Genomic DNA, 18555 nt, shown 5'->3' on the forward strand with positions numbered 1-18555 from the left:
AAAATGCTTAATAATTTTTAATCTTTTGAATAAAAACTTTTAACAATCTATTTTATATTTCTTTATTATGTATTTTATATAGCTTTTTATCCACCACTCTTTCCCCCTCTGTGAAATGCATATTGCCTTTTGTCTCCTCAGATTTTTACATTACTTTTTACAGATCCAGTCATCGTTGAAAATAGTAGTAAGGGGGTGCCTGGGTGGCTCAGCGGGTTGGGCCTCTGCCTTCGGCTCAGGTCATGATCTCGGGGTCCTGGGATCGAGCCCCGCATCAGGCTCTCTGCTTGGTGGGGAGTCTGCTCCCCCCTCTCTGTCTGCCTGCCTCTCTGCCTACGTGTGATCTCTGTCTGTCAAATGGATAAATAAAATCTTAAAAAAAAAAAAAAAGAAAAGAAAATAGTAGTATGTATATTTTTCCTGGCTTTCCTGTGAATGGTTCTAGAGTTTTACTTTTAAGTTTTAAGTACTTTTAAGTACATATTTTTATGTATAAAAAAATTTCAGAAAACCTATACCAACATTAATTATATATGGGTGGTATGATATACATAATTTTCACTTCCTTTCATTTTCTGTACCACCAGTAAAATGCAATATATACATTTTACTCTTTTTTTTTTTAAAGATTTTATTTATTTGACAGAGATCACAAGTAGGCAGAGAGGCAGGCAGAGAGAGAGGGGGAAGCAGGCTTCCAGCTGAGCAGAGAGCCCAATGTGGGGCTTGATCCCAGGATTCTGAGATTATGACTTGAGCCAAAGGCAGAGAAGGCTTAACCCACTGAGCTACCCAGGCACCCCCATTTTACTTTTTTTTTTTAAAGATTTTATTTATTTATTTGACAGAGATCACAAGTAGGCAGAGAGGCAGGCGGGGGAAGGGGGGTGCGCGAAGCAGGCTCCCTGCTGAGCAGAGAGCCTGATGCGGGGTTCAATCTCAGGACCCTGGGATCATGACCCGAGCCGAAGGCAGAGGCTTTAACCTACTGAGCCACCCAGGGCCCCCCCCATTTTACTCTTTCTTGTGAAAACGATGGTGAACATTTCTTTAAAAAACGAAAACTATATGTACTATTTACTAATAAATTCGTAGTTCAACTGTTGCTATGTAAAGAGGCTTTTTCTCAAGTCCAATCCTAGTTCTTTTTGTTAGGGCCCAAGTAGTACCTGCTTGGCCTTTTGTGACTTAGAGATGTCAACATAATTGATTATTTCCCTCTATCTTTTCGTTTTCCTCAGCTCTTTTACTAAATAAAACTCTCTTTACCTGTGCTCTTAATTTGAGTGATTGTTACCTCTTATTAAAGAAAAGCGTTTCAACAAGCTAGGGGCTATATGTTTCTAAATTATTATTAGTAGAACCATTGCAGATATTTCCCAGTGTCTTTAATTGTTCTCTGTAGAAGAATCACTTGAGAACCCAGTGTAATATGTTAACTGAGTGAATCTTTTCTCCTTTTCATTTCAGTTGGAAAGACATCCTTGATCACCAGATTCATGTATGACAGTTTTGACAACACCTATCAGGTATTTTATTTTTGCTAATTTAGTAGTTGTCTCTGTTTGTGTTAGAAGTATTATTTAAGGTCTTTTTAAAAATCTGCTTATTTACATAAAAGCACTTTCTGTAATCTGTAAAATGCTATATAAATACCAGGTATAGCTGATTTTGCTCATAGGCCTCAATCTTTGCATTTGATTTCTTTATTTCCTCTCCCAAAGTCCATTGAAAGATAATCACAGATTACCATCTGGGGTTGAAGTAGGAGTGATTGTAGATATTCTCTTATGTGGTTCAAGCCTAGGATTCTGTGACCTTTTGATCTATACTTAAAGTCAAGAATAAATGAATGATGTAATTAGAAATCATTAACAGAAGGAGATTTGGGAGTTTCACAAAATGTGGAAATTAAACAGCACATTCCCAAATAATTAGTGAATAATGAATTAATCAACACTTAAAATAATGTGAAGCTGTAAATTATGTGGGAGAATTTTCTCTAACCTCTGGTTTCTTATACAATTATTGTCTTCTGCATTTCTATAAAGAAGATCAGCAAGAGGCAGCACTAATGTGTCATCCGTCTTTTATGAAGATTCGAATTAGCTCCACATCAGTAACATTCAAGATGCTGAAATAGCTGATAATGTTTAGTTTTGCATCCATTCTTTCTGTTTTTCCTGCTGTTGGCTTAATTCTTTTGGGTGATTAACTTTTTTGCCATAGTAGTTCTGCTTAGAATAAAATTAACTGAAAAAAGCAGATACAGGCTATGTTTTTCAGATTAATTTTATTTTTTTAAATTTTTAAAATTTTTTTTACTTTTTAAAGATCTTATTTATTTATTTGACAGAGATCACAAGTAGGCAGAGAGACAGGCAGGTGGTTGGGGGGTGGGGAGCAGGCTCGCTGCTGAGCAGAGAACCTGATGTGGGACTAGATCCCAGGACCCTGGGATAATGACCTGAGCCAAAAGCAGAGGCTTTAACCCGCTGAACCACCCAGGCGCCCCTTCAGTTTAATTTTAATCTTTATGAGTTTGGTGTATAAATTATGTTCCAAAACTAGGATAGTACAGTGGAAGGGAGGGGATTATTATACATAAAATCTTATTTTGTACTAATTTTGAAAACATTTATATGTGATGGCTGTGAGATCTGACAAGGCATATTTCTGTTTGTAGCTATTAAAAATTATTTTGGGCTGTTTATAACGAGCACAAGATAACATTAGTAAGTGACTTGAGAATGGTTTTTTCCCATATAAAAGAAGTCTGTAAGTAGAGTAGTTCAGACCTTTGTGGCAGCTCCATAGTCATTGGGACTTCTGACTTTGTTTAACCAGATCTAATACATGACTTCCATATGGAGGTTGCCTCATGTTATTGAATGGTTCTTGGAGTTCTGTCCATGGTATCCCATATCCAGGCAAGAAAAAGGAAAGGAGAAAAACCAAGAGTGCACCTCAACTGAGTCAACCCCATTTATTTAAAGCTCAAAGAAGGTTGGAAAATGTAGTCTTTTTAGTGGGAAAAGTATGGATTTATTTATTTATTTATTTATTTATTTATTTATTTTTTAGAGTATGGATTTAAATCAATGATTGTTTTAGTAAGAAAGGGAACGATGGATATTTCTGTAGAAAATTAGCTGCCTCTGCCATCTTGACTGATTAAATGAGGTTCTGTGGGTGAGATTTGTTAAATATAGTCCTATACTATTCCTGTGCATTCCACAGGTTTGTCAGTTAGATGCTTTTGCACAGTAATTCAAGTTTATGAACCCATTATCCCAGCCTATAGCAGAACGGGATATACATTTTCAGACTGGATGTTGTAAGATGGAATTCATACCTAGGTTATGTGTATTTAAGACCTATATATAGAAATGTAATTGAAATACATAGTCCCATAGTTTAGGATAAAGGGGAAAGCTAGGTTGCTTGGTTTTTTTCTTTCTTTTTTTAGATTTTTATTTGACAGAGAACACAAGCAGTGGGGGAGCAGTAGAAGAAGAGAGGGAAGCAGGCTCCCCACTGAGCAGGGAACCCAGTGTGGGTCTTGATCCCAGGACCTTGGAATCATGACCTGAGCCAAAGGCAGATGTTTAACCATCTGAGCTACTCAGGCGCCCCTTGCTTGCTCGCTTACTTGTTTTTTTTTTTTCCTTAAGATTTTATTTATTTGACAGACAGAGATCAGAGGTAGGCAGAGAGATGAAGCAGACTCCCCGCTGAGCAGAGAATCGGATTGGGGGTGGGGCGGGCGCGTGCTGCTTGATCCCAGGATCCTGGGATCATGACCTGAGGCAGAGGCTTTAACCCACTGAGCCACCCAGGCGCTCCCCTTGCTTGCTTTCTTAATAAAAGTCTGCGTATAACTGAAATCTATAAAACACTCAAAAAAAATTAAAGACCTAAATAAATGGAGGGACATTCTAGGCAAAGGGATTAGAAGAATTAATATTGTTAAGATGTTGATACTAACTACTGAAAGTAATCTATGGATTTAATGCAGTCCCTATCAGATTTCTACTGCCATTTGTGTAGAAATAGCCGATTCTAAATTCCAAAAGCCAAAACAATCTTGAAAAAGAAAAGTGGGGCTCTTGGGTGGCTCAGTCGGTTTCGTATCTGCCTTCAGTTCAGGTCATGAACCCAGGGTCCTGGAATCGAGCCAGTCATTGGGCTCCCTGTTCAGCGGTGAGCGTGCTCCTCCCACCCCTCCGCCCCTGCTCATGCTTGCTCTCTCTCTGACAGATAAATGAAATCTTAAAAAAAAAAAAAAAATAGGTAGGAGGACTCATACTCCTGATTTCAGAATTTATTACAAAGGTACAGTAATCAGAACAATGATAGACACATAGACCAGTAAAATAGAATTGGGAATTCATAAGTAAATCCACATGCCTATTGAGAACTGATTTTCTTTTCTTTTTTTTTTTAAAGATTCATTTATTTTAGGGGTGCCTGGGTGGCTTAGTGGGTTAAGGCCTCTGCATTCGGCTCAGGTCATTATCCCAGGGTCCTGGGATCGAGGCCCACATCGGGCTCTCTGCTCCACTGAGAGCCTGCTTCCTCCTCTCTCTCTGCCTCTCTGCCTACTTGTGATTTTTGTCTGTCAAATAAATAAATAAAATCTAAAAAAAAAAAGACTTTATTTATTTTAGAGACTGTGTGAGCATGAGCTTGTGCACAAAGCATGGAGGGACACAGGGAGAAAGAGAAACTCAAGCAGACTCCCCATTGAGTGTGAAGTGCAATGTGGGGCTAGATCCCAGGACCCTGAGATTATGACCCAAGCCTAAATCAAGAGTCGGACATTCAACAGACCGAGCCACGCAGATGCCATACAAGTGATTTTCAATAAAAGCACCAGGCTCAGCCTACAGAGTGGGAGGAAATACTTGAAAATTACATATGGGAGAAGGATTTAACATCTAGGATCTATAAAGAATTGCATATCAATAACAAAATGACAAACTCGGTTTAAAAATGCATAGGACTTGAATAGTTCTTCACAGAGGTTGTACAAATGGCCAGTTAGCACATGAAAAGATGCTTAACATTATTAGTCATTAGAGAATTGCAAATCAGAATCACAAAGAGATTCCATTTCCTACCTGCTAAAGACAAGTATTACAAAAAAAAGAAAACATCAAATTCTGGCAAGAATGTGGAAAAATTGGAACCTTCATGCATTGCTTTTGGAAACTTAAAGTGGTGCAGCTGCTGTGGAAGCCAGTGTGGCATTTTCTCACAGAGTTTAAATAGAATTATCATATGGCCTAGCAATTCCACTGTTCAGTATATACTGAGGAACTGAATATAGGAACTCACAGCAGCCAAAAGGTGGACACAACCTAAATGTCCATTAATAGATGAATGGAAAAAGAAATTGTCGGATATCCATACATTGTGATAAGTTATTGCTTATTGGGTACAGTTTTTGAAGTCATAAAAAAGCTTTAAAAATAGTATTGACAGGGCGCCTGGGTGGCTCAGTGGGTTAAGCCGCTGCCTTCGGCTCAGGTCATGATCTCAGGGTCCTGGGATCGAGTCCCGCATCGGGCTCTCTGCTCAGCAGGGAGCCTGCTTCCCTCTCTCTCTCTCTCTCTCTCTGCCTGCCTCTCCATCTACTTGTGATCTCTCTGTCAAATAAATAAAATCTTTTAAAAAAAATAAAAAAAATAGTATTGACAGTTATACATCATCGTGGATATAATCAGTGCCATTAAATTGTACACTTAACATGGTTACGTTTCATTTTATTTTTAAAGAGTTTATTTGAGAGAGAGAGTGAGCACATGAGCTGGGGAAAGGGGTAGAGAGAGAGAGAAGCAGAGACCCCACAAAGCAGGGAGCCCAAGGCGGGGCTCGATCCTAGGACCCTGGGATCCTGACCTGAGCTGAAGTCAGCCACCTAACCAACGGAGGCACACAGTGCCCCCAAATATCATATTTTATGATAAATGTTTTACCACAATTTAAAAATAAAATCTATCTTAAAAAACATATCAGTGTCAGTATAGGTTCATCAGCTGTAACAAATGTACCACTTTGGCTGGGGATGTTGATGATAGGGAGTGTTATTCATATGTGGGGGTAAAGGAGTATATGGGAATTCTCTGCATCTTTTAGTTTTGCTATGAACCTAAAACTACTCTCAAAAAATAGCATTTTAGGGGCACCTGGGTGGCTCAGTCGTTGGGTGTCTGCCTTCAGCTCAGGTTATGATCCTGGGGTCCAGCATCAAGCCCTGCATCGGGCTCCCTGCTTGGTGGGAAGCCTGCTTCTCCCTCTCCCACTCCCTCTGCTTGTGTTCCCTCTCTTGGTGTGTCTCTGTCAAAATCTTAAAAATAGCATTTTAAAAAAACGGTTAAGATGGTTAATTTCATTATGTGTATTTTATCACAACTTCAATATATATATATAATAAATAATATATAAACTATAATATAAAGTATATAAATATATAAAATAACAAATAACAAATATATATATAAAATAATCATTATATATTGGAAAGAGCTGGACTTTTATTCCCAACTCCACAGCAGAAGCTTTGTTCCCCTAGACAAGTTTTCTAACTTCTCTGAACCCCAGTATTGTTAGAATGATAAAAAATAGGGATGGCAGTAGCTGCTTTGGAGAGATGTATAAGGATTAGTGATGATGGTGTAAAAGGCCTAAAAGAATTCTCCAGCACATGTGCTTAGTTGATGGGAACCATTATCACTGAAAATTTTGTTCATTTGTACTTGGCTATGACGTGTTTATTCATTATTTCTCCTACAATAATAATTACCCTTTGAACCCTAAACTGCCATTAAACTATTATTATTTTTTAAAATTTTATTTATTTATTTGAGAGAGCACACATGAGTGGGGGGAGGGGTATAGGGAGAAGCAGACTCAGCAGGGAGTCCCACACAGGGCTCCATCCAATGGGATTGTGACTTGAACCAAAGGCAGACACTTAACTGACTGAGCCACCCAGGCGCCCCCTAAACTATTAAAAATTTTTTTTTTTATTTGACAGAGATCACAAGTAGGCAGAGAGGCAGGCGGGGGGTTGGGGGGAGCAGGCTCCTCGCTGAGCAGAGAGCCCCATGCAATGCAGGGCTTTGATCCCAGAAACCTGGGATCATGACCCGAGCTGAAGGCAGAGGCTTTAACCCCCTGAACCACCCAGGTACCCCAAAACTATTGTGATTTTTTTTTTTTTTTAAGATTTTTTTTATTTATTTGATAGAGGTCGCAAGTAGGCAGAGAGGCAGGCAGAGAGAGAGAGGAAGCTAAGCAGGCTCCCTGCCGAGCAGAGAGCCCGACTCGGGGCTTGATCCCAGGACCCTGGGATCATGACCCGAGCCGAAGGCAGAGGCTTTAACCCCCTGAGCCACCCAGGCGCCCCAAAACTATTGTAATTTTTATTTTAGTTTTTAACTTCTTTGTTTTATTCTGTTTTACAGGCAACAATTGGTATTGACTTTTTATCAAAAACAATGTACTTGGAGGATCGAACAGTGAGTAATGCTTTCAGTGTGCAATTTTCTGCAACACTCCAGGGTACAAAACGATGATCAAAGCTTTAATCGATGATTATCACTATAATAAGTTCTTAGCAAAGTTGAGAAAGTTAGTTTACAGGCTTTGAGAAAAACTATTATTAACAGAGTGGTAGTACTTAGCATTTTGACCTAATCTCCAAGTGAAATCCAAAGAGGAGAGAAAGTCAAGTTGTTTGGAAAATACTGAATGCCCTAGGCCTGCTAAATAAAATTTGTCATTCCGATTTGGAAAAATGATAACAAACAGCTTTGCGATAATGAAAAGTGTATTTTCATAAAGACTTTAGAGCTGCTAAAGACTTTTTGAGTGCTACTCTTGAGGCATTCAAAAGTATTTCATTTGAATTTCACATAATTTGTGAATTTCAGAATTTTATTTGTCAGAATGTGATGTATACTGAAGTGATAGTGAATAGATAGAGGTAATGTGTATTTATTTGTTGGATTTAGATACCTGTCTTTTGGAATGCTCCCTTTACACATAGTATAAATTCTGTACTCTAGCCCACTGTCCCTGGAAGAGATTCCTATCAATTAAACAGTGACTATTTTAAATGTAGTATTTTGGGAACTATGCCCAAAAAACATTATTGTATCTCTAACGCTGTTTCCTATTAGTGTGTGAAAGTTTTTCTTTTGGATATTCTCTTTTATGGTTTAATATACAGCATGTAATTTCTTAAATTTTCAAAGCTTAGAAATTGTTTATAATGGTAAAATAACTGAATGCTTGTTTTTAGGCTTTTCTTCCTTAAATGTAGATATGATAAAGTAAGAATGCAAAGAAATTTTTATAGAGAGTTGCAAAAAGATACTTGTCTGTTTTCTTAGGTTATATACAATGTTCTGGGAAGAAATATATAGGAGAAACATTAGCACAGTAGTCAGAGACCCAATTTCAAAGTGTTCTGGATCCAGTAGAAAAGAGACACATTCTAGCTTCAGAGAGGCTTTCAGAGAGGCATTCATTCCTTTACTCTGATAGCCAGGGCTGCTCATTGGCATTTACCTTCGTTTTTCTGTTTTATGCTCACTATTTGAACATCAACAGTCTACTTTTTGCTATCTGGAAGGCATAAGATTCAAAGAGACATTATAGGGAGTTTTAAAAAAGCTGTATTTCTGATTCTGTGATATCTTTCACATTGCCGTATTTAAGTCACGTACCTTCAGAGCGAGCAAATTTTTAATACTCCTCCCTTTTGAAAAAGGAGTTTTGTGTTATTTTCATTCCTCACATCCCTGCAACCTTTTGCATGAGTCTGCTTTTTACCTTCTTCCCACCTTCCCCCTTTTAAAAACATTATTTCTTTTTTCTTTTTAGTATGAGTTTGGTTTTTTTTTTTTTTTTTATTTATTTTTTCCCATCCACAGATCAGGCTGCAGCTGTGGGATACTGCGGGTCAGGAACGTTTCCGTAGCCTCATTCCCAGTTACATCCGTGATTCTGCTGCAGCCGTAGTAGTTTACGATATCACAAGTAGGTATTTTGCAACGGGTTGACCTTTCTTATTTTTCTTGCTTGTTTGACTGATTTTGTTGTTAGGTACGATTGCAATTATGGGACACAGCAGGTCAAGAGCGGTTCAGGAGCTTGATTCCTAGCTACATTCGTGACTCCACTGTGGCAGTTGTTGTTTATGATATCACAAGTGAGTGGGGGGGAATTAATGCATTTCTAATCTTTCAACCTTTAGCCTAGCTGCATGCATGTTCTTGTCTTGTGCTTGTTTTCTATACTAGCATGTAAAAATGAGTTTTGTCATAGTAAACCTTATCATATACCAGCTAGGTCAGAAATATTTGCTTTGATGTTTGTACCAACTTTCTTTATTTCCACTCTGCCAGATTTTTTTGGCCTGGAAATTTTCCTTTAGATCTGATTATGAATCTTCTCCCAGGCTCTCTCAGTATCCTGTTATCCCTAAGTCACACCATAATTATGGTTGGAAGAATGTCACCTTTTTCATTTAACTTTATCTCAGGTTTCTCTAAAATAAAATAATTTGCATTTAAGCCTCTTGCCAAAATTTTTCAGATCCTCCAAGGCTTTCTATTGAGGCTATTAAAAGCTGCTGCTAGCCAACTTTTCTCTGCTTTCCGCTTCCAGCCATCTTCTCTATAGAGGAAGGCAGAGAAAACATAATAATGTGCAGTTTTCTAGTAATCATTTTCATTTGAATCATATCTGGATTCTGTGACTGACTTTATTGCTAACAAATTGCACTTTAATTTCTCTCCAACAAGAAATTTTAAATAGGAGATTAAAACAAGTAATGATCCTTTTTCTTTTCCCTGAAGACTGAGTAATGCCTTTGGCATTTTAAGTGCCTATAAATTTTCCACAGAATATGGTGACTGACAGGAAAGTGCTCTCTGATTAAAATTGTCTTTGTAAATTGGTTTATTATAGATATTAGGCAATATTAAGCCATCACTCCACATAGTGGTCCATAATTTGTAGGAAAACTAGAATAATGTTACATCTTAAACTTATTTTAAAAAGAATCTTACATAAACTATTGGTTTGAGCTAGTGATATTCTTACTGTACATTTTTTCAGATTAGCTCAACCAGAAGTGATATCTACTTAATTGCAATGGCAGAATTATAAGTTTGCATTCAGAGACCTTTTTTGAAGGTGGATTAGGGGCTATATGCAAGCTTTCTTTTCTTGAAGCTTTACTTTGGGTTGCTACTTGTTTAAAAAAGTGTATGTTCATTATTGTGCATTGACAAGTTTTGCAGCTTTAAAATGTTTGTGCTTACTTTAACCAAAGCAATTGAGACCTTATGTATTTTTCTTTAAAAATTGTGCACATGTGGTTAAAATATTAGTAAACTGTTCTCTGAAGCTGCTGTAAAAAATACTGAAGTATTCTACTTAGAATCTAGTGCTAGGAAAAACGGATTTTGTTACAAGTGATTCTGATGCATTAAACTAATGAACTTCAAGTTAAAGTGATCACAAACTGAATAAGCAATGCAAACAGAGTGGTGTTGAAAGCTGTTTAAAGGCTTCATAAATTTTCTGGATGTGTTGGGATTTATTGGCTGACCTACTTTTGGAGATGCTTTCTTTGTCATGCTGGGTATGTGTAAGTAATCAAAAAACCATTGTGGCAATGTGACACCATATTATCTGCCATAGCTGTCCTTAACATTTTAAAAATTTCCCCCCAACCCCCTTACATCTGGTACATTACACTCATTGATCATGTTCAAAAGTTTTAAAATACTATAAAAGGAACCTTGAGGACTTTAGTCTTCTTATTTGTTTATATCACTGACAGTTGTACTCAGATAAAATGGAGTTATATTGCAGGCACATTAAAAGTGGGTCCTAATGTGCCACCACCTCCCCAACTTTTGGGGGTTTTTTTTTGTTTGTTTGGTTTTGGTTTATCACTTGGGGAGGCTTTGCAGTAACACTAATCTCTTTGTCCACCCTCCTATACCAGATGTTAACTCATTCCAGCAAACTACAAAATGGATTGATGATGTCAGAACAGAACGAGGAAGTGATGTTATCATCATGCTAGTAGGAAATAAAACAGATCTTGCTGACAAGAGGTATAGAGTGATTTTGTGTGTGTATTAGATGTTTGATTTCTTCATTAATCAGCTTATTTTTATTACTGAAGAATTGTTTTGAAAGGAAACATGTTTAATTCTTAAGTTTATACCCTACTTTTCTTCAGTGTAAGAAACTGAAATATAAATGTAAACATTAACCTCAGTCCTCAAAGGAAAATGAGTTTTTTTGTTTTGTGGAAGCCCATGTGTAAATAGCTTTTGTGCACATGGGGGGAAAAAAGATTATTTACACATGAAGCTGGTAACTGTTTTGCATTTTTTAGGCCTCATAAACCTGAGCAGTGTTCTGTTAAAGAACAAAATGTTTTAAGAGCAAATCCTATCTTTAAAAATTATTCATAATGATTAAATGCACACTCTTTTGGTAGTCTTATAAATATTCATTATAATTCAGTGGTGTAGTTTTTCTTTTCTTAAATTGTATGGTTGAACCAGACTGTGTATTTGAACTGAATAGCTTGATTGTGATACCTTAGTCAAATGAGCAAAGCCATATTCAAGTCACAGGATGCAAAATTAACATTCACTGTAGAACCCATGGCTTGAATATCTGCCTTCAGCATCCTAAGTAATCTACTGGATATTTTTTCTGGTTTAAATAGTCTTGACCATTTTACTTAATGGTAGAAGCTTTTACTATTTGCTGTTTCTTTATTCATGAGTTGGATATTGAAATTCGGGTACTGAACTTGTACTATTAATTAAAATGTTGCAAAGAAAATCCAGTATGTTCAAAGGCTTGTGGAAATGTTAAGCCCATTTTTTCCCATGGTACCTCATTTGGAATTGGCAGTAGAATGACAAAAAAGTCTTTCTTGATTTAAAAGTAAACTCAGAATATGAGCATCTTTCCTTTATGAAAATAATTATTTGGACATCAGTTGGCATCATAAGTTTTCACTATTTTATTTATCTCCACTGTGAGAATTTGTAGATCATGTAGGTATATATTCTTCTGGTAGAGAGTCCCTGGTACTTTCATTTTTAAGTAGGAAAATTGTATATGTGAGTTGTTTCCTGTTATAATAGCCAGAGTTATCTAAAAGGATGCATATAGCATCTGTTTTATTGTGTAATATTTCAGTTGAGTACACAATGCTAGAAACTTACCTAAATTATACTTAAAGTGATTTTTTTCTTCAAGATAATATTTGTCCATTGGTTTGGAATTACTGTGTTTTTCAGCAATTTTTGCCAGACCATCACCCTTTAATTTTAAAATGAATAAAAGATTTAAATGTTTGTTTAAAAAAGCATTAGAAGAAAAATTTTTTGGTAGTAGGTGGGTGGCTCTTTATAAGCATGGCATGAAATCCTAAAGCCATAAAGAGAAAGCTTGGTTAAGTCTGAATATATAAATACAAAGATCATATTCACCTGTTAGATCAGTTGTTATTCAGAAGATTGATAATGAACAGTATTTCAAGAATCTAAATAAACAAGAACTCTCATGTACTGAAAATATAACAAATAAATTTTTTAGAAAGATTTTATTTAGGTATTTGAGAGAGAGCAAGAGCACAAGTGAAAGGGGGTGGAGAGCAGAGGGAGAAGGAGAAGCAGACTCCCCACTGAGCAGGGAGCCTGACATGGGGCTCCATCCCAAGACCTGAGGATCATGACCTGAGCCAAGGGCAGATACTTACCTGACTGAGCCACCCAGACACCCTGTAACTAATATAATTCAGGGATGAAACAGTTCAACAGTATCAGAATTTAAAATATTCATTGACTCGGGGTGCCTGAGTGGCTCAGTCACACATGCTATCATGTGTAGCATGATATCCTTTTTGTTACAAAAAATAAGATGGTAGATATGTTTATATATTCTTTTGCTTAGAACAAATCTGCATAAGCATACATGGAATTTAACTCACTCTACATCTTTGGGAAGGGATTGGGATTATGGAGGACTTTACTGTTAATGATTGGTCTTCTAAAAAGTTACTTTGTAATCAGGAGAGAATGTTTTAATAAAAATGATTCAAAGTTAAATGTCTTTATCACATTGAGAATTATATTATTTTGGTAAAAACTTGGAGGAAATACCAGAGTATATCTGTTTCAGCGTTTCAATATAAGCACCCCATTGTGTAGTACTTTCTATCCTTTGTAGCCATTGATTCCCAAATGTTCTAAACCTGAGAATCAGTTGGTAAATATGGCTTCTTAGACCCTCTTTTAAGATTCTGGCTGTGAAGGACCATGGTCAACTTTAAACATTTTAGGGTTTTATTTTTTTATTTTTATTTTTTCTTTAAAGATTTTATTTATTGGGACGCCTGGGTGGCTCAGTTGGTTAAGTGGCTGCCTTCGGCTCAGGTCATGATCCCAGCGTCCGGGGATCGAGTCCCACATCGGGCTCCTTGCTCGGCAGGGAACCTGCTTCTCCCTCTGCCTGCCTCTTGGCCTACTTGTGATCTCTCTCTCTCTTTCTCTCTCTCTCTGACAAATAAATAAAATCTTAAAAAAAAAAAAAGATTTTACTTATTTATTTGACAGAGAGAGATCACAAGTAGGCAGAGAGACAGGCAGAGAGAAAGGGGGGGGGTGGAGCAGGCTCCCTGCTGAGCAGAGAGCCCGATGTGGGGCTCGATCCCAGGACGCTGAGATCATGACCCGAGCTGAAGGCAGAGGCTTTAACCCACTGAGCCACCCAGGCGCCCCCATTTTAGGGTTTTAAATCCTCTCTCTAGATGCTGTAATTCAGTTAGTTCAGTGTGGGACCCTTGAATCTATAATGAGTCTTCCTAGGTGATTCTGACAAAATCAAACCATAGTTGGGACCATTGCTGTAGCTAACCTTCAGTCATTTTATCAGGGTGACTACTAGTTCTAAAACTAGGAAGAATTTCTGTCTGGAATCATTTATGTGTAGGATAATCATTCACTTAAATAATCATTCAGAAGTATTTATTGAGTATCATTTATGTTTCAGAGGATGCTACTCTAGGATAGAATGGTGAACAAAAAAAGACAGTCTCCAAGGAACTTTTTTATTTTATTTTATTTATTTATTTGATAGAGATCACAAGCAGGCAGAGAAGCATGTAGAGAGAGAGAGAGAGAGAGAGGGAAGCAGGCTCCCCGCTGAGCAGAGAGCCTGATGCGGGGCTCGATCCCAGGACCCTAAGATCGTGACCTGAGCTGAAGGCAGAGGCTTTAACCCACTGAGCCACCCAGGCGCCCCTCCAAGGAACTTTTATTTCAGAGAATGAACCAGACAATAAATAAGTAAATAATAATAATAATAATAATTTTAAAAATACATAGTACTTTCTATAATGATACATGTTAAGAATAAAAAATAAATCAGAAAAAAGAAATTTGAAATGCCAAGTGTGAGTTTGAAATATTAAATAGGAGAGCAATGGAAAACTTCATTGAGAAGATGACTGATGCCTTTTGAGTACTAAGGAAGAAAGGGAGTCACTATGCAGATATCTAGAGGAGGAAAAGTTTCTAAGCTCGTGGCCCAGAAAATGCAAAATCCCTGAGTTGGGAATATACTTCATTTTTTTTGATGAACAGTTTGGAGCCCTATATAGGTGGTAAAGTGAATGATGGAAAGTGTAGGAGGTGATGAGGTTTAAAAAAAAAAAAAAAAAAGATCATAAAGGCCAGATCAAGTGGGGCAAAGACTCTAAATGAGATTGGAGGATTTGAGTAGAAGAGTAACTTTTCACAGATCAGTGTTTGCTTGTTGAAAATACGTAAGAGTAGAAGTAAGGAGGGTAATCCAGACTGTAATCCAAGCAAGAAATGATGATGACTTGGACCAGGATAGTGGCAGCTTATGTGGTAATCAGTGGTCAAGTTCAGATATATTTTGAAGATGAAACTGTCAAGATACACTCATGTAATGGATATACATACATAATGATTGCCAGAATATGCAGTGAGGGAGAAGTTGAAGTCAAAATGACACTTAGATTCTTAGCCTAAGTAATTGTCATTAACTGAGATAGGGAGAGACTACATAAAGAGATGGTTTGGGATGGTATATCATGACTTCAGTTTTGGTCATTTTCTTTTATTATTACCTTTTCAAAAGATTTTATTTATTTATTTGAAAGAATGAGAGAGAGAGCATGTTAGCTCATGAGGCGGGGGGAAGTGGCAGAGGGAGACGCAGATTGCCTGCTGAGCAGGGAGCCTGATGTGGGACTGGATCCTGGGACTCCAGGATCATGACCTGAATCAAAGGCAGCTGCCCAACCAAGTCTTGGTCATTTTAAATTTAGAATTGCTAGGGGATGCCTGGGTGGCTCAGTTGGTTAAATGTCTCACTCCTGATTTAGGTTCAGGTCATAATCTTAGGGTTGTGAGATGGAGCCCGGCTTTGGGCCCAGAGCTGGGCATGGAGCCTGCTTAAGATTCTCTCACTTCCCCCTCCCTCCGTCCTTCCCTCCCCCTCATAAATTCATTCATTCATTCAGACTTGGTATTAGATATCCTAACATCTAATTAGGTGTCAGGTAGGCAATTGGATATTGGAGTCTGGAGTTCAGAGTAGCCGTCCAGGCTAGATATGTAAGTTTGAAAGTAATCAGCATGTAGATGGTATTTAAAGCCACAAGACTGTATGAGATCACCAAAGGAGAGATTGTAAATAGAGACAAGATCCAAGGAGTAAGTTTTAGGGCAGGTTCCTGGGATCGAGCCCAGTGTCTGGCTCCCTGCTCTGTAGGAAGCCTGCTTTTCCCTCTCCCACTTCCCCTGCTTATGTTCCTTCTCTCATGGTCTCTCTCTGTCAGGTAAATAGATAAAATCTTAAATCAATTAATTAACCAATTAATTAATTAATTCTGTAGGTATATTTAGGGCTAAAGATCTGCAGATTGTCAACTTATTTTTCAAATGTGTGTTTTTTAAAATGTATATACACGTGTAAATACATAGAGAATGAGGATAAAACAAGCAGATGTAGCAAAACATTAACACTTGGATTGTATAAGAGAATATTGTGATGTTCTCTTTGCTTAGAATATTCATTTTCTTCTTTCCTGACTTTTCCAGAGAGTGGAGAATTTCTAGAGTAGTATCTTCTTATAAATAAGAAGATAGTGGAATCTAGTGCAGAGGTATAAGTCTGGGAGTAAGGACAGTTTCCTCCATAGTAGCAGGACTAGAGGTAGAATATAAAGATACACACATGTAGATCAGTGGATAGATTTGGTGAGAGCTTGTGGAAATTCTCTTGTATTGCTTTGGTTCTCTGTATTGTAGGAAGCAGGGTTTGTCAGCTGATATTTTAGATCCATTTAATTAGAATATTTGCATATTTATTAAACACTTGTGTGGGGGCACCTGGGTGGCTCAGTGGGTTAAGCCTCTGCCTTCGGCTCAGGTCATGATCCCAGGATCTTAGGATGGAGTCCCACATCGGGCTCTCTGCTCAGCAGGGAGCCTGCTTCCCTCTCTCTCTTCTCTCTGCCTGCTTCTCTGCCTACTTGTGATCTCTGTCTGTCAAATAAATAAAATCTTAAAACAAACAAACAAACAAACCTGTGTGCCCGCTAGGCACTAGGAATACCAAGATAAGTGACATAATGTTTCACTTGAAGAGTGTATTACAGTTTGAGAGACACTGCTAATTATCATGCATTACCAAAAGCCCTATAAAATGTATCAAGAGACTTTAACATACATGTCTTTTGACTCACTTATTCCACTTAGAGAAATCCACAAAATCCATCCTGAAGAAATGACCCACAGTGCACAAAATATTATGTCAAGATGTTTATAGTAGCATTTTCACAGTAGTATAAAATTTGGAAAAAACATTTTTAACAATTTGGGAGTGGTTATGTAAATTATAGTAGCAGATTGACAAATTGGTCATGAAAAATTATTTTACCTGAAGTTTTTAATCATAAGGCTAAATTATTATGATCTAATATGAACAGAAAATAGCCAGATATTAAGTTTTTAAAAACAAAAAAAATGGGATGCCTGGGTGGCTCAGTTGGTTAAGCCACTGCCTTCAGCTCAGGTCATGATCCTGGAGTTCTGGGATTGAGTCCCACATCAGGCTCCTTGGGGAGTCTGCTTCTCCCTTCTCATGCTCTCTCTCCCTCTCTCAAATAAATAAATAAAATCTTAAAAAAAAAAAATTATAGGATGAGCCCTGCCAAGTAAAAGCAAATCACTAAAAAAATTCCTTTTTAAAAAATTGTTTAGTTATGTATAACATATACACTGAAGTGCACAAATTTTAAGTGTACTGCAGCTTAATGAATCTTCAAACTAGTCTCACCTGATAACTAGCACCCTGTCAAGAAAAGTTCTTTTCAGAATCTTGTTTATCATCTTTATAATATCAGATTTGCAAAAAGAAGAATTTATCTTTAAAATTTTTTTTACAGGCAAGTATCAATTGAGGAAGGAGAAAGGAAAGCCAAAGAGCTGAATGTTATGTTTATTGAAACAAGTGCAAAAGCAGGTTACAATGTTAAACAGGTAAGTGATCTTGGAGTATTGGGTTGAGGTTATCAAATTGAAAAACTATTATGAAATAATTGTGTGAGTATCCCTGCTATAAGATTTTCTTCTAAAAAAAAAAAAAAAGATTTTCTTCTAGTTGGCAACAGCAGGTCTCATGAACTAGCAACATACTACCCAGTGAAAAAATACAAATGTGGCATAGATTTTGGAAAAGGAGAAAAGGGTTGACAAACTTAAGATTGTGCACAGGACAACTATTTTCATTATGATTGCAAGGTTGTAAACTTACCCTACCCTCACTACATCCCTACTGGATTGTTTTAAGGTAAATTTAAAAAAATTTTTTTTTCTATTTTTAAGGGTTTAATGATAAAAGAAAGCAAGTAGGGACGCCTGGGTGGCTCAGTTGGTTGGACGACTGCCTTCGGCTCAGGTCATGATCCTGGAGTCCCGGGATCGAGTCCCGCATCGGGCTCCCAGCTCCACGGGGAGTCTGCTTCTCTCTCTGACCTTCTCCTAGCTCATGCTCTCTCTCACTGTCTCTCTCTCAAATAAATAATAAATAAAATCTTTAAAAAAAAAAAAAAAAAAGAAAGCAAGTATTTGCTGTCGAGAGTGATATTTTGGTTGTAGTTGTGAAAGTATATTCTGGTTACTTCATCCTTAGTAACCTGCTATTGTTCTAACAGTGTTTATAAAGGAATGTTTTGGGGGAGCTGGAAAATGGGGGGGGCACCTCACATTATCAAACCGTTTTCTACAAGATAGAGTAGTGGTCCCAGATTTATAGGATTTTCAAACCAATAAGTAGTTTTTTCATTTCTAAGTGATCAATAGAAGGTTAAAATAAAATCGTTTAACCTGAATAAGTTGACTTTTATGAAAAATTCTTTATATTGTTTTCACTTTCTTTCCCATATCATACCTGTAGGCTATTTTA

General features: G+C 37.2%; 1 protein-coding gene across 5 annotated transcripts in view; it reads left to right on the top strand.

The window, feature by feature from the left end:
• The window catches only part of RAB6A (RAB6A, member RAS oncogene family), a 129237-nt gene that overhangs the window by 91593 nt on the left and 19089 nt on the right, over nucleotides 1-18555 (top strand). For 3 of the 5 annotated variants that reach the window (XM_047691427.1, XM_047691423.1, XM_047691425.1), the window contains 5 exons: nucleotides 1471-1529; nucleotides 7473-7526; nucleotides 9118-9223; nucleotides 11033-11144; nucleotides 17537-17630. In XM_047691427.1, the coding sequence (XP_047547383.1) occupies nucleotides 1500-1529; nucleotides 7473-7526; nucleotides 9118-9223; nucleotides 11033-11144; nucleotides 17537-17630 (396 nt within the window). In that variant the 5' untranslated portion in view covers nucleotides 1471-1499. Of the gene's footprint in view, nucleotides 1-1470; nucleotides 1530-7472; nucleotides 7527-8945; nucleotides 9052-9117; nucleotides 9224-11032; nucleotides 11145-17536; nucleotides 17631-18555 lie in introns of all 5 variants that reach the window. The other 2 variants (XM_047691424.1, XM_047691426.1) reach the window with 1 other exon arrangement.

This window comes from Lutra lutra, chromosome 10 (assembly GCF_902655055.1).
Source record: "Lutra lutra chromosome 10, mLutLut1.2, whole genome shotgun sequence".
Classification (NCBI taxonomy): Eukaryota; Metazoa; Chordata; class Mammalia; order Carnivora; family Mustelidae; genus Lutra; species Lutra lutra.